Consider the following 14,139-nt stretch of genomic DNA (forward strand, 5'->3'; position numbering starts at 1 on the left):
CTCTCCTCTCCCTGTCTTCACTCCCCTCTCCTCTCCCTGTCTTCACTCCCCTCTCCTCTCCCTCTCTTCACTCCCCTCTCCTCTCCCTCTCTTCACTCCCCCTCTCCTCTCCCTGTCTTCACTCCCCTCTCCTCTCCCTCTCTTCACTCCCCCTCTCCTCTCCCTGTCTTCACTCCCCTCTCCTCTCCCTCTCTTCACTCCTCCTCTCCTCTCCCTGTCTTCACTCCTCCTCTCCTCTCCCTGTCTTCACTCCTACTCTCCTCTCCCTGTCTTCACTCCTCCTCTCCTCTCCCTGTCTTCACTCCCCTCTCCTCTCCCTGTGGTCACTCCCCTCTCCTCTCCCTCTCTTCACTCCCTCTCTTCACTCCTCCTCTCCTCTCCCTCTCTTCACTCCTCCTCTACTCTCCCTCTCTTCACTCCTCCTCTCCTCTCCCTGTCTTCACTCCCCTCACCTCTCCCTCTCTTCACTCCTCCTCTCCTCTCCCTCTCTTCACTCCTCCTCTCCTCTCCCTCTCTTCACTCCTCCTCTCCTCTCCTTCTCTTCACTCCCCTCTCCTCTCCCTCTCTTCACTCCTCCTCTCCTCTCTCCCTCTCTTCACTCCCCTCACCTCTCCCTCGCTTCATTCCCCTCTCCTCTCCCTGTCTTTACTCCCCTCTCCTCTCCCTGTCTTCACTCCCCTCTCCTCTCCCTCTCTTCACTCCTCCTCTCCTCTCCCTCTCTTCACTCCTCTTCTCCTCATCCTGTCTTCACTCCTCCTCTCCTCTCCCTCTCTTCACTCCTCTTCTCCTCTCCCTCTCTTCACTCCTCCTCTCCTCTCCCTGTCTTCACTCCTATCTCCTCTCCTTCTCTTCACTCCTCCTCTCCTCTCCCTCTCTTCACTCCTCTTCTCCTCTCCATGTCTTCACTCCTCCTCTCCTCTCCCTCTCTTCACTCCTCTTCTCCTCTCCCTGTCTTCACTCCTCCTCTCCTCTCCCTCTTCTCCTCTCCCTGTCTTCACTCCCCTCCCCTCTCCCTCTCTTCACTCCCCTCTCCTCTCCCTCTCTTCACTCCTCCTCTCCTCTCCTTCTCTTCACTCCTCCTCTCCTCTCCCTCTCTTCACTCCTCCTCTCCTCTCCCTGTCTTCACTCCCCTCTCCTCTTCCTGTCTTCACTCCCCTCTCCTCTCCCTGTCTTCACTCCCCTTTCCTCTCCCTCTCTTCACTCCTCTTCTCCTCTCCCTATCTTAACTCCCCTCTCCTCTCCCTGTCTTCACTCCCTCTCTTCACTCCTCCTCTCCTCTCCCTCCCTTCACTCCTCCTCTCCCTCTCTTCACTCCTCCTCTCCTCTCCCTCTCTTCACTTCTCCTCTCCTCTCCCTCTCTTCACTCCCTCTCTTCACTCCCCTCTCCTCTCCCTCTCTTCACTCTCTTTCTTCACTCCTCCTCTCCTCTCCCTGTCTTCACTCCTCCTCTCCTCTCCCTGTCTTCACTCCCCTCTCCTCTCCCTGTCTTCACTCCCCTCTCCTCTCCCTCTCTTCACTCCTCCTCTCCTCTCCCTCTCTTCACTCCTCTTCTCCTCATCCTGTCTTCACTCCTCCTCTCCTCTCCCTCTCTTCACTCCTCTTGGTGTGCTCTCCCTGTCTTCACTCCTATCTCCTCTCCCTCTCTTCACTCCTCCTCTCCTCTCCCTCTCTTCACTCCTCTTCTCCTCTCCATGTCTTCACTCCTCCTCTCCTCTCCCTCTCTTCACTCCTCTTCTCCTCTCCCTGTCTTCACTCCTCCTCTCCTCTCCCTCTTCTCCTCTCCCTGTCTTCACTCCCCTCCTCTCTCCCTCTCTTCACTCCCCTCTCCTCTCCCTCTCTTCACTCCTCCTCTCCTCTCCTTCTCTTCACTCCTCCTCTCCTCTCCCTCTCTTCACTCCTCCTCTCCTCTCCCTGTCGTCACTCCTCCTCTCCTCTCCCTGTCTTCACTCCTAATCTCCTCTCCCTGTCTTCACTCCCCTCTCCTCTCCCTCTCTTCACTCCCTTTCTTCACTCCCTCTATTCACTCCCTGTCTTCACTCCCCTCTCCTCTCCCTCTCTCGTCTCCCTCTCTTCACTCCCCACTCTGCTCCCTGTCTTCACTCCCCTCTCCTCTCCCTGTCTTCACTCCCCTTTCCTCTCCCTCCCTTCACTCCTCCTCTCCTCTCCCTCTCTTCACTCCCTGTCTTCACTCCCCTCTCCTCTCCCTATCTTCACTCCCTGTCTTCACTCCCCTCTCCTCTCCCTCCCTCCTCTCCCTCTCTTCACTCCTCCTCTCCTCTCCCTGTCTTCACTCCCCTCTCCTCTTCCTGTCTTCACTCCCCTCTCCTCTCCCTGTCTTCACTCCCCTCTCCTCTCCCTCTCTTCACTCCTCTTCTCCTCTCCCTATCTTAACTCCCCTCTCCTCTCCCTGTCTTCACTCCCTCTCTTCACTCCTCCTCTCCTCTCCCTCCCTTCACTCCTCCTCTCCCTCTCTTCACTCCTCCTCTCCTCTCCCTCTCTTCACTTCTCCTCTCCTCTCCCTCTCTTCACTCCCTCTCTTCACTCCCCTCTCCTCTCCCTCTCTTCACTCTCTTTCTTCACTCCTCCTCTCCTCTCCCTGTCTTCACTCCTCCTCTCCTCTCCCTGTCTTCACTCCCCTCTCCTCTCCCTGTCTTCACTCCCCTCTCCTCTCCCTCTCTTCACTCCTCCTCTCCTCTCCCTCTCTTCACTCCTCTTCTCCTCATCCTGTCTTCACTCCTCCTCTCCTCTCCCTCTCTTCACTCCTCTTCTCCTCTCCCTCTCTTCACTCCTCCTCTCCTCTCCCTGTCTTCACTCCTATCTCCTCTCCCTCTCTTCACTCCTCCTCTCCTCTCCCTCTCTTCACTCCTCTTCTCCTCTCCATGTCTTCACTCCTCCTCTCCTCTCCCTCTCTTCACTCCTCTTCTCCTCTCCCTGTCTTCACTCCTCCTCTCCTCTCCCTCTTCTCCTCTCCCTGTCTTCACTCCTCCTCTCCTCTCCCTCTCTTCACTCCTCTTCTCCTCTCCCTCTCTTCACTCCCCTCTCCTCTCCCTGTCTTCACTCCCCTCTCCTTTCCCTCTCTCCTCTCCCTCTCTTCACTCCTCCTCTCCCTCTCTTCACTAAGCCTCTCCTCTCCCTCCTTTCACTCCTCCTCTGTGTTTTATAGCTAAAAACTGTTATTCTGCTCGGCTGCATCCGGACTCCTCTCTGTAATATTTCATTCATCAGAGCAATTAAAGCGGAACATTGGTTTCCGTGGTGATAATTAGAGAGAGAGGATCTAACCTGAGCAGCACTCATTTACCGACCCGGCCCAGGCTATATCAGGGCTGTTACCCATTGTCTTGTCAAGCAATTGTGTGTGTGTGTGTGTGGGGGGGGGGGGGGGGGGTCCGTAATAGGAGCAGGTCTGTTGGAGGGGGATACACCACATCAGCTCTGTCTCCTACTGTGGCCAAATACTAGACAGACCCCTCTAACCCTGTGTCCCACCCATTCCCCCTGCCCCCCGTTCTCTCTTTGGGCACAAATACTTTTTGAAGTGTTACAATACCCAATTACCGGTATTATTGGTAGAAATTCATCAATCCATAGGATACATTATCATAATTATTGTAATATTATGTAATTTACTGTAGTTGAGTGCCATCGACATCATACTGTATAAAGTGATTCCAAGAGGATATCATCTATGTGTGCTTGGTAAACTACTACATCAACAGACTGGTAGATCAGAGGGTTAAAACCCTCTGTTAAGCAACATCTGTGGACGACCACTGCTTGCCAATTTCGTTCCTAAAGATCTCATGTTGTAGCAATTATGCCAAAGTAAGAGCTATTATGCAATGTAATGAGCCATAGCATTGGCTAATCTGCCTCAACACTGGCAGTGTCAAGCCTGTCTCTTTCACTGAATCAAAATGTGAACATGGTTATCATATGCACTTGTTAGTGTTAGAAAATGTTTTTATTTGGTTAATTTGTTATAAAACATTTTCTTAACAAGTTCAGACAGGCCTATATATTGACCTGATAGCAGTGATGTAGAGATGAGATTGTGTGTGTGTGTTCTGTGTGTGTGGATGTGTCAGCACTGTCAATCTAGGGCTAAATCCCTGTGTTTATCCCCTCTGAAGAATCAGCCAATCAAGCAATCCTGCATTACCTATTCAAACTCATGACACGGGGGTTCAACCAATGAAAGAGCTGTTTGATCTTGACCTCCTGAGAATTAACCTGCTGGGTCTAAGCGTGGGTGTGTATGCGTGCCTAGGTTACCTCTAAACCAGAACACAAAGGACAATGCATGCGGTTTGGAGTTCTGACCTCACACAACAGTAAACATACTCTTTTACAGGGACAAGCTGAGGTAAACTGCTTCCAGTCTTCTTTTAGAAGCTGTGAAGTGACATTTCACGGGCGGCGCTGCTAACATCTCAATAGTAATCACCTAGAACCTGAGACGCTTCATTTGGTTAACGATGTAATGCATTGAGGAGGCAGAGTAATCTACAGCTAATTCAATGCTTTAATGAGCCTAGTAATTAGAACTAAATGTTAATGAACAGTAAGTATTAAGGCTCAGTGTGTGTGTGTGTGTGTGTGTGTGTGTGTGTGTGTGTGTGTGTGTGTGTGTGTGTGTGTGTGTGTGTGTGTGTGTGTGTGCGTGTGCGTGTGCGTGTGTGTGAGCGTGTTCGTACGTGCATGCATGTGTGTATTTGTGTTCATGCATGCATGCTTGCGTGTGTCTCTGCATGTGTGTGTGTTGTTGGCTAGTTGTTTCCAGCTGAACTCATTGGAATGGGAGGTCATCATCAACCCATAGGCAGATGGGACTCTCAGGCCCATTCCTGGCCTTTCTGCCACCGTCCTCCCCAGCAAAACTAGAATTATGTAGCCTACAGTGTTGGCCCGCAATGGAATCCCCACCTGTGACTAATCAGCTAGTTAATCAGCTAGTTAAGCTCTGAATATCAGCTACCCAACTTTATCAAGAGTTATCCTGAGCCTACAGTATTTGCAGTCAGAATCCATGTGTTTACACAGCGAAAAATGATTTTTGCTTTGTTGAGGCTTGACAAAAATATATGAATACAAACTTTAAATCGCTGATTATCATGACAATTTAGCCCACGGGGTGAAACTCCCGGACAGCAGTTGTGAGTAGCCTGATTTTCCATTCCAGATATTGTGAATTTATTTTCACCTGTCCTGGTTTAGGATATTTGTTTGTCATGTTCACATCAAAGCACATTTTTTATTTGATTGGGTGCCATTTAGGTTAGGCTATTTGACCGGAGAAATGTGCATGATGTAAAAAGTGTCTCATGACATCGTCATACAGTTGATCTCCAGCCTGTAGGCTACAGAAATTGTCAATCTTTCTAACATTGCCTATAGGCTACATGATTTATGTTGGATCATTTTTTGACAGAACATTGGTAGAGTGCCACAGCAGTGCTTCTCTTCAACAGCACCCTGGAGAGGCGCGCTGGGCATGGACAATATTTTACCCCTGGCTTTGACAAAGTGGGTACTGCTTATCACGGGGCGGCATCAGGTATATATGTAAGATATACGTGTTGTTGGAGGTGCGTCTTGGTCAGTTTAGCTCGGGAAATGCCGCCCTCGTCAATCTGCCACCATGGCATCAGCCTAATCCTGCCTAATGAGCAGGCCGGCCCTGGGTGGGAGGGATAGTGAACTATGGATATCACAACAAGCTCCAAGATTGAGCAGAGGAACCAATACACTGACTCTGCATCACACAACTACAATCACATAGGAAGAAATAAACTGACACTATATCAAAACTATTAAAATGGCACTGAATCTTAAAGGAAAAATGGCCTTGGGCCTATTTCTTCAAAGCATTTGATCCACACCAAAATTATCTGGGAGAGAGAGGAGAGAGGAAATGTATGGTAAGAACGTGTGTGAGAGAGAGAGAGAGAGAGGCAAGAGAAAGAGAGAGCGAACGAGTAAGAGAGAGCTAGAGGGACCAAGTGAGAGAGAGATGAAGCAAGAGAGGTAAAGAGAGAGAGTGTATTTTTCTTTGCAGCACTCTGTCTGTTCTTTGTTCACGGTGGCTGAGCAGAGTGGAGCCACAGCTGGTCCTCCGGGAGCACTTGGCACGCGATCAGCCCTGCACTGGGCACACTCACAACCTAGCCCCAACAGACACACTACAGTCACAACAACGCCAAACAAACACTGCACTGCATGCGCACACACTTACATATAGTCTAAACATACACAGTCGAATGCACACTGATACACACTGAACCACAAACACACAGTCTATGCGCTTTTCCAGTGTCCATTAGCTCAGTGCTACTACTCTGCCTGCCTGTAGTTGGACACAAGCGTTGTGACTTTTAGTGGACTAAATAACAATAATAATACATATTTTACATTAAGATCATTTTTATTGACAGCTTAACCATAAAGACATGTGATAGACATACATAATAATGGCAGAAAGAAAGGTGTGGCATTGTTCAAGCTTGAAATATCACATTTATTAAAAGCTAGATTCATTTTAAACTGAACAAAAATATAAACCCAAAATGCAACAATTTGTAATATTTTACCGAGTTACAGTTCATATAAGGAAATCAGTCAATTTAAATGGATTTATTAGGCCCGAATCTATGGATTTCAAATGACTGGGAATACAGATATGCATCTGTTGGTCACAGATATCTTTTTTTAAAAAGCTAGGGGCATGGAACAGAAAACCAGTCAGTATCTGGTGTGACCACCATTTGCCTCATGCAACGCAAAAAAACTCCTTCGCATAGAGTTGATCAGGCTGTTGATTGTGGCCTGTGGAATATTGTCCCACTCCTCTTCAATGGCTGTGCAAAGTTGCTGGATATTGGCGGGAACTGGAGCACGCTGTAGTACACGTCAATCCAGAGCATCCCAAACATGCTCAATGGGTGACATGTCTGGTGATTATGCAGGCCATGGAAGAACTGGGACATTTTCAGCTTCCAGGTACTGTGTACAGATCCTTGCAACATGGGGCGTGCATTATTATTCTGAAACATGAGATGATGGCGGCGGATGAATGGCATGACAATGAGCTTCAGGATCTCATCACAGTATCTATGCAATTGTGTTTGTTGTCCGTAGCTTATGCCTGCTCAACCCCACCGCCACCATTGGGCACTCTGTTCACAACTTTGACAGCAAACCGCTCACTCACACGACGCCATATACATGGTCTGCGGTTGTGACACAGGTTGGACATACAGCCTAATTTTTTAAAAGGATGTTGGAGGCGGCTTATGGTAGAGAAATATACATTCAATTATCTGGCAACTGCTCTGGTGGACATTCCTGCAGTTAGCATGTCAATTGCACACTCTCTCAAAACTTGAGACATCTGTGGCATTATGTTGTGTGACAAAACTGCACATTTTAGAGTGGCCATTTATTGTCCCCAGCACAAGGTTCACATGTGTAATAATCATGCCTTTTAATCAGCTTCTTGATATGCCACACCTGTCAGGTGGATGGATTTTCTTGGCAAAGGAGAAATGCTCAGTAACATTTGAGAGAAATATTTTTTTGGTGCAAATGGAACATTTCTGGGATCTTTTATTTCAGCAAACATGGGACCAACACTTTACATGTTGTGCTTAATTTTTTGTTCAGTGTATTTCGTTTTACACAATTTAGGTACTGAGTTCAGGTACTGGTGAATTCACATTTAAACTTGTTGACAAGTTTTAATGTCTGTGTTTTAGGCTCAGTATGTTTGAGTGTCTAGTATAGCCATGGCTATGTCTGTCTGTCTGTCTGTCTGTCTGTCTGTCTGTCTGTCTGTCTGTCTGTCTGTCTGTCTGTCTCGCTCTCTTCCTGTCTCTGTCTCTTTCTCTCTCTTCCTCTCTATCTCTCTCATTATATATATATATATCTCTGTCTCTTTCTCTCTCTTCCTCTCTATCTCTCTCATTATATATATATATATATATATATATATAATGAGAGAGATAGAGAGGAAGAGAGAGAAATATATATATATATATATCTCGGTCTCTCTCTGTTTCTTTTCCTGTTTTTGTCTCTTTGTCTCTGTCTCTCTCTCTCTCTACCTCTCTCTCTGTCTCTCTCTCTCTCTCTCTCTCTCTCTCTCTCTCTACCTCTCTCTCTGTCTCTCTCTCTCTCTACCTCTCTCTCTCTCTCTCTCTCTCTCTCTGTGTCTCTCTCTCTCTGTGTCTCTCTCTCTGTGTCTCTCTCTCTCTCTGTCTCTTTGTCTCTCTCTCTCGCTCTGTCTCTCTCTCTCTCTGTCTCTCTCTCTCTCTCTCTCTCTCTACCTCTCTCTCTCTGTCTCTGTCTATTCAATTCCAAGGACTTTATTGGCATGGGAAACTCTCTCTCTCTCGATCTCTCTTTTTCTCTGTTTCACTCTCTCTCTCTCTCTCTCTCTCTCTCTCTCTCTGTCTCTCTCTCTCTGTCTCTCCTAATGAAGACCAGTTGTCTCTGCGCCAGGAAAACAAAATAAAAGGAGGTATAAATGGCAGCACCATCTGGCGCCTGCCCTGCCTGCTGAAGAGAGGGGGATGAGCAGAGGAGGAGAGAGAAGAGGGGGATCATTTTTGTGGAAAGGTGAATGAGAGGAGGATGATATCTGCCCTGCGAAGAACAGGAGCGGGGGAGGAGAAGGGAATGGCAAGGAAACCTTTAATTTCCCTCGCCGGAGAAGAGAAGAGGGGGATGATTCCAGGTTTATTTCAATCATCAGGTTTAAAACAGAACTGTCTTTCCATCGCAGGTTGATGTTTATTGACATGAATATTGTCGTGGAGGCAGAACTGAGCGATTTCTGCTAGCTGGGCCAGCTGCAAAGTCCAAATTCAGGAACATTTAAGGTTAGGGCTAGGCATTAGGATTAGGAATGTGGTTAAGGTTAGGGTTAGGTTAAAAGAGCTGAGCTGCCTCCAGGGCAAGATTCGTGACAATAAGTGCTAACCTGCCTCCCTCAGCTGCCCCAGGCAGGCAGGCTCCTCTGAGGATGCCTAAACATGCTGGCAGGAGGCCCCAATGAAGAATTAGGTCCCCTAGGACCCCTGATGACAGACTAACTGGGCTATTTATGCCTTTGCTGTGAGACGCTGCCAGGAGGTCCTCTCTCTAACAAACGCTACTCTATTTCAGGGCTGACTTCACAAAGACACGTTCTGGGCAGAAACATCACACTACTGTGGAGTTGGCTGGTTAATAGAAAGAGACATTCTCAACCATGGTAGTGTACTGTACCGTGTAGTGCCTTGAGACATAATGATTTGGGATCAATAGATGATGTCTAGGGATTCATTTAGAAGCCCAATGAAGGTCTCGTAGTTGAATGTGATATGACATCCCGTAGCCTCGTACCTGACAACACACGTTAGCTGTGATTACAATCATGATTTCGGAGGGCCTCTTGTGCCTTATTACTTTATTAAACAAAACGAATGTGGCATTGGAGACATGATGAGAGAGACAACCTTTTCACAACAGAGTCTGAAAGCATGTTGAGGACAATCATTGGAAAATATACTGATGAGGTGTCACTGAAACTACTGAAATATCATTTGACTGAAAAAAATCATAATTGAGTAGGTGCCCTACACACTTTCAGGAGGTTTTAATTTCATGAAAAACTTGCTGTAACTTTGAACCCTGCGGCCTAACCAGCAGCCTTAACTCTCAGAACTGCAACGCCTCACTCAACAGTTCACTAATCATGAATGACCTCAGTATGAGTACTCAACAATGCCGTGGGATAAATGTAATTAACTGTCAGTTCATCAGGTAGGAGATTCCAGCCATTCATTTTAAACACTCAACTCTCATATCCTATCAATCCTCACACGCACACACACACACACGCACACGCACACGCACACACACACACACACACACACACTGAGTTAATAAAACATTAGGAACGCCTTCCTAATATTGAGTTACACCTTCTTTTGCCATCAAAACAGCCTCAATTCGTCTGGGCATGGACTCTACAAGGCCTCGAAAGTGTTCCACAAGGATGCTGGCCAATGTTGACTCCAATGATTCCCACAGTTGTGTCAAGTTGACTGGATGTCCTTTGGGTGGTGGACCATTCTTGATACACATGAGAAACTGTTGAGTGTGAAAAACCGGTGAGCCTGGCACCTACTACCACACCCGGTCAAAGGCAATTCAATATTTTGTCTTGCCCATTCTAGCGGTTAGAGCGTTGGGCCAGTAACAGAAAGGCTGCTGGATCGAATCTCTGAGCTGACAAGGTAAACATCTGTCGTTATTCCGCTGAGCAAGGCAGTTAACCCACTGTTCCAGTTGTACAACTGACTAGGTATTCACCTTTCCCTTCACCCTCTGAATTGCACACAAACACAAACCATGTCTCATAACCTGTTTCATCCCCTTGATCTACACTGATTGAAGTGGATTTAACAGGTGACATCAATAAGGGATCATAGCTTTCACCTGGATTCACCTGGTCATTCTATGTTATAGGTGTTCCTAATGTTTTGTCAAGGACCCTGTGCTCAAGTCCGAGTCCAGTCCAAGTCTGAGTCACGAGCAGAGTCACTCGTCCATTCATTTATTAGGTCTTACTGTGCAGTGGTTTCTAGTCGCCACCAGATGTCAGTATATCACATCTCCCTAATGAAAACCCCCAACTAATTTACTATTCATCACTAGCTCACAAGTTCCACTCAATACCTGTGTTTCACTACTTATTTACTGCATAAATGAATGGTAAGTCAGGCTCTCAGCTACTGTTTTGTAATCGCCCACTGATATTTGTTTAGGTTTTTTATTGTAGAGTGAAAACTAAAGGGCGACTGTTCAGAACCTGGCTATGGGATGTAAAGGGGAAAGTAGGAGGAGGGTAGAGAGAGACGACAAGTTAAAAGACAGCCTACTTCTCTATACTCAAAGGGAGAGGCAGACAAATAGCAAGACTGTTGTTTTACTATTAAACTCAATACTAGTATTGTTTTCGTGAATTTCGTGAAGCAGTTTGTTTCTTAACCAAGCAAAGCTAAGTAGTAAGCAGATGACTGACTGGTGGTTACAGGGAAGGAACAGAGTCACTTGAGTGATGTGTCAACTATGATCGCAGGCGGAGCCAGAGCGGAGCCAGCCTGCCCGTCTGCCCACAATCATCGCTTGCTCCCCTGCAGCATGTAGATGTAGTGTGCCGGGTCCTTCCCACTGCTAGAGAACAGAACCCTCGCTGCTCTGTGCACCCAGTGCTGCTAATATTCTGCTTATCATAGTAGTCTATCCAGTCCAAGTGCAAATACAAGTCACGAGGAGGTGAGTCTAAGTCACCAATTGTCAAGTCCAAGTCGAGTCACTAGTCAAAATCGGGAATGAAATTGAGTCCGAGTCTTGGACTTGAGTACTACAATACTGCATACACACACTGTGGAATAATTAGACAGGTGTATCCGTTGAGATTGCTTTCTTTCAGATGAATTAGCTGGTCATAATTGGCCAGTGTTAAATCAATAATATGAATCTGCTTCCTATAGCTCATTACCCCCTGGGCTGCAGATACATTATTATCTGACCCCAAACACACCACTGTGTGTACTTCCACAGCAGTATATAGCTATATTCTCAGCCCTGTGGCTAAACCTATTTTTTTGTCATTCACCATATTTAAACTTTGTGTTGCTGGTAACTGGCAGTTTTTGGAATCATAGTGTTGATTGTCTGAACTATTATTGTGTAACACAACGACAACTCTGCCTGAGTATGGTTCTCCCTTTGACCCCAGAGAAATCCAGTTTAGTGAGTGTTTACTGAATGTTTTCCAATTAGTCTGTGCTGTAATAAACCTCCGTTTTGTTGCTGTAGTATGATTATGAAGGCTCATTAATGAACCCAGAGAGTTAATGGAGCGACGTACCTTTGTACCAGGAGGAGAGGTGCTGACTCAACAGGACCAGAACTAATCGACTTCTAGAAACCGGGGAGTGTAGGGAGATGAAGGAGACATTGACTTACTGGAACAGTTATACGTTTCAGAAGTTTCTTAAGCAAACTTGAAATGTTCTTAGTATACACAGTGGTTCATACGTTTCCTAAGCACACACAAAGATTCTAAAATACTTTGTCATGTGCTGCCTGGCTGTATGTCTGCGCCCACCACTCGCCCACGCACCAGCCAGAGACCCAGAGATTACACACTGTTAATAGAAGCTTTTATCTACTCAGCAGCACCACACTTCAACTCTGTAGAGTGGTTGGCTACACCGACACATGAAACAGGTTAATTGACATCTTCACATACTCCAATAGTGTTTTTTAGAGTCTGATATGGCACCTTATAAACATTTACAGTTATATATAATGTTAGCTTAATGGAATTCAAGTAGGGTGTGAATGACTTTAATTGAAGTACTCTAATATCAATAGAAACATATTTAGAGTGTGTGGCTGGTGTACATAGTCAGGTGTAATTATGTCTAAGAGGGAGAAATGTAATTTGGTGTGTACGGGAACAATTAGCCTTGAATAAAGATCCTTATGATCATTTTTAAAGACCACATTCATGTTTTTCGATACATACCTTAACATGTTTATAAGATCAATTCATACAAAATGAATTCATGTAATAAAGGAATGATCTTTCCGAACACAGTACATATTGTCAAGTCAAGTGTATTTAAAGTGCATTTTACAAGGGACACACTTTACACAACACACTTTTTCTGCGTGACTGCAAATAATCGTTTCATAATACTGAATAAGGACAAAAACCTCAAACTTAGGAAGGTATTGTGCGATGAAAAATATGCACACTTTACAATTCCAAGGCTGTAACTCTACATTGTTAACCCTTTCACAAAGGCTTTGTGTTATTTTGTTCTGAGAGAAACAGCCTTTTTAAGGTCTTTTGAGAGACCATGTCCATGGAATGTGGACAAACCTCAGTGCATTATGGGCCTCTATGCCATGTTGCTGAGTCAGCGGTGTGTACAATGGGGCCACAGGTATAAAAAGAAAGGTTTTAAACCAGTAGGATATCAGTTCCAGAGCAGCAGCAGCAGCAGCAACAGCAGGACCCACACGAAGCAAGCCAAAATGCCCAACATGAACAGCAGGATAGTCTTCTACGAGGACAGGAACTTCATGGGCCGCTCCCATGAGTGCAGCACCGACTGCCCTGACATGTACTCCTTCCTGAGCCGCTGCCACTCCTGCAAGGTTGAGGGTGGCTGCTTCATGCTGTATGACCGCCCCAACTACATGGGAAACCAGTACTTCATGAGGAAGGGAGAGTACGCTGACTACCACATGATGGGAATGGCCAATGGTATGAGGTCCTGCCGCATGATCCCTATGCACAGGGGATCTTACAGGATGAAGATCTACGAGAGAGAGAGCTTCGGCGGTCAGAGCCACGAGATCATGGAGGACTGTGACAACATCATGGATCGTTACCGCATGTCCAGCTGTATGTCCTGCAACATCCAGGACGGCCACTGGCTCATGTATGAGATGCCCCACTTCAGAGGCAGGATGATGTTCATGAGGCCTGGAGAGTACAGGCACTTCAGCATGGGTATGGGAAGCATGGGTGGCATGGGCGGCATGGGTGGCATGAGGTTCCAGAGCATGAGGCGTATCAACGAGTCCTGGTACTAGATGCTGCTCTTTACAATGATGTAAATGAGACAAGCCATTGAATAAAAATATTTAAATAAAACATTTTAAAAGTTATTTTTTCTTGCTTTCTGAGGAACAAATATAATCATATTCATTCTGTTATGCACCTTGATATAGTACATGTGATCAAAAGCCCTGAAATGCCACAACTCTCTGCCCACAACTTGGACCATAATTCAACATATTTAACTCTAAATGAGACCATTCAACTCATTAGAATGCCAATATACATGGACAGTGATAGCTGTTGTTGATAATAACAGCTCCAAGAGAGCATCCCATAATGATTTATTATTAAAGAAACAAGGTCTTTACCTCTCAGTCTGGTTCAATACACTTTTTCAGCTCCGTAAGCTAACTAAAAAAACATCACTGTCAATGGTTATTGACTGTTGAACTACAGTCAAAGGACAGTACACAGTGACCTGAAAACAGTGGAGATTTTACTTGAACAGA

The 14,139-nt window shown here is 46.1% G+C and overlaps 1 protein-coding gene across 1 annotated transcript; it reads left to right on the plus strand.

Annotated features, from left to right (window-relative positions):
- The first annotated feature begins 13,063 nt into the window (after nucleotides 1–13,063).
- LOC139380236 (gamma-crystallin M2-like) lies at nucleotides 13,064–13,848 on the plus strand. The gene has a single exon (XM_071122771.1). It carries the CDS (start codon nucleotides 13,099–13,101, stop codon nucleotides 13,660–13,662), a length of 564 nt encoding a protein of 187 aa, XP_070978872.1. The 5' UTR covers nucleotides 13,064–13,098; the 3' UTR covers nucleotides 13,663–13,848.
- The last annotated feature ends 291 nt before the right edge of the window (nucleotides 13,849–14,139 follow it).

The sequence above is a fragment of the Oncorhynchus clarkii genome, chromosome 22 (genome assembly GCF_045791955.1).
Source record: "Oncorhynchus clarkii lewisi isolate Uvic-CL-2024 chromosome 22, UVic_Ocla_1.0, whole genome shotgun sequence".
NCBI lineage: Eukaryota > Metazoa > Chordata > Actinopteri > Salmoniformes > Salmonidae > Oncorhynchus > Oncorhynchus clarkii.

Coding starts and splice junctions, on each gene's coding strand:
- LOC139380236 (XM_071122771.1), top strand. CDS start 13,099: ATGCCCAACATGAACAGCAGGATAGTCTTCTACGAGGACAGGAACTTC.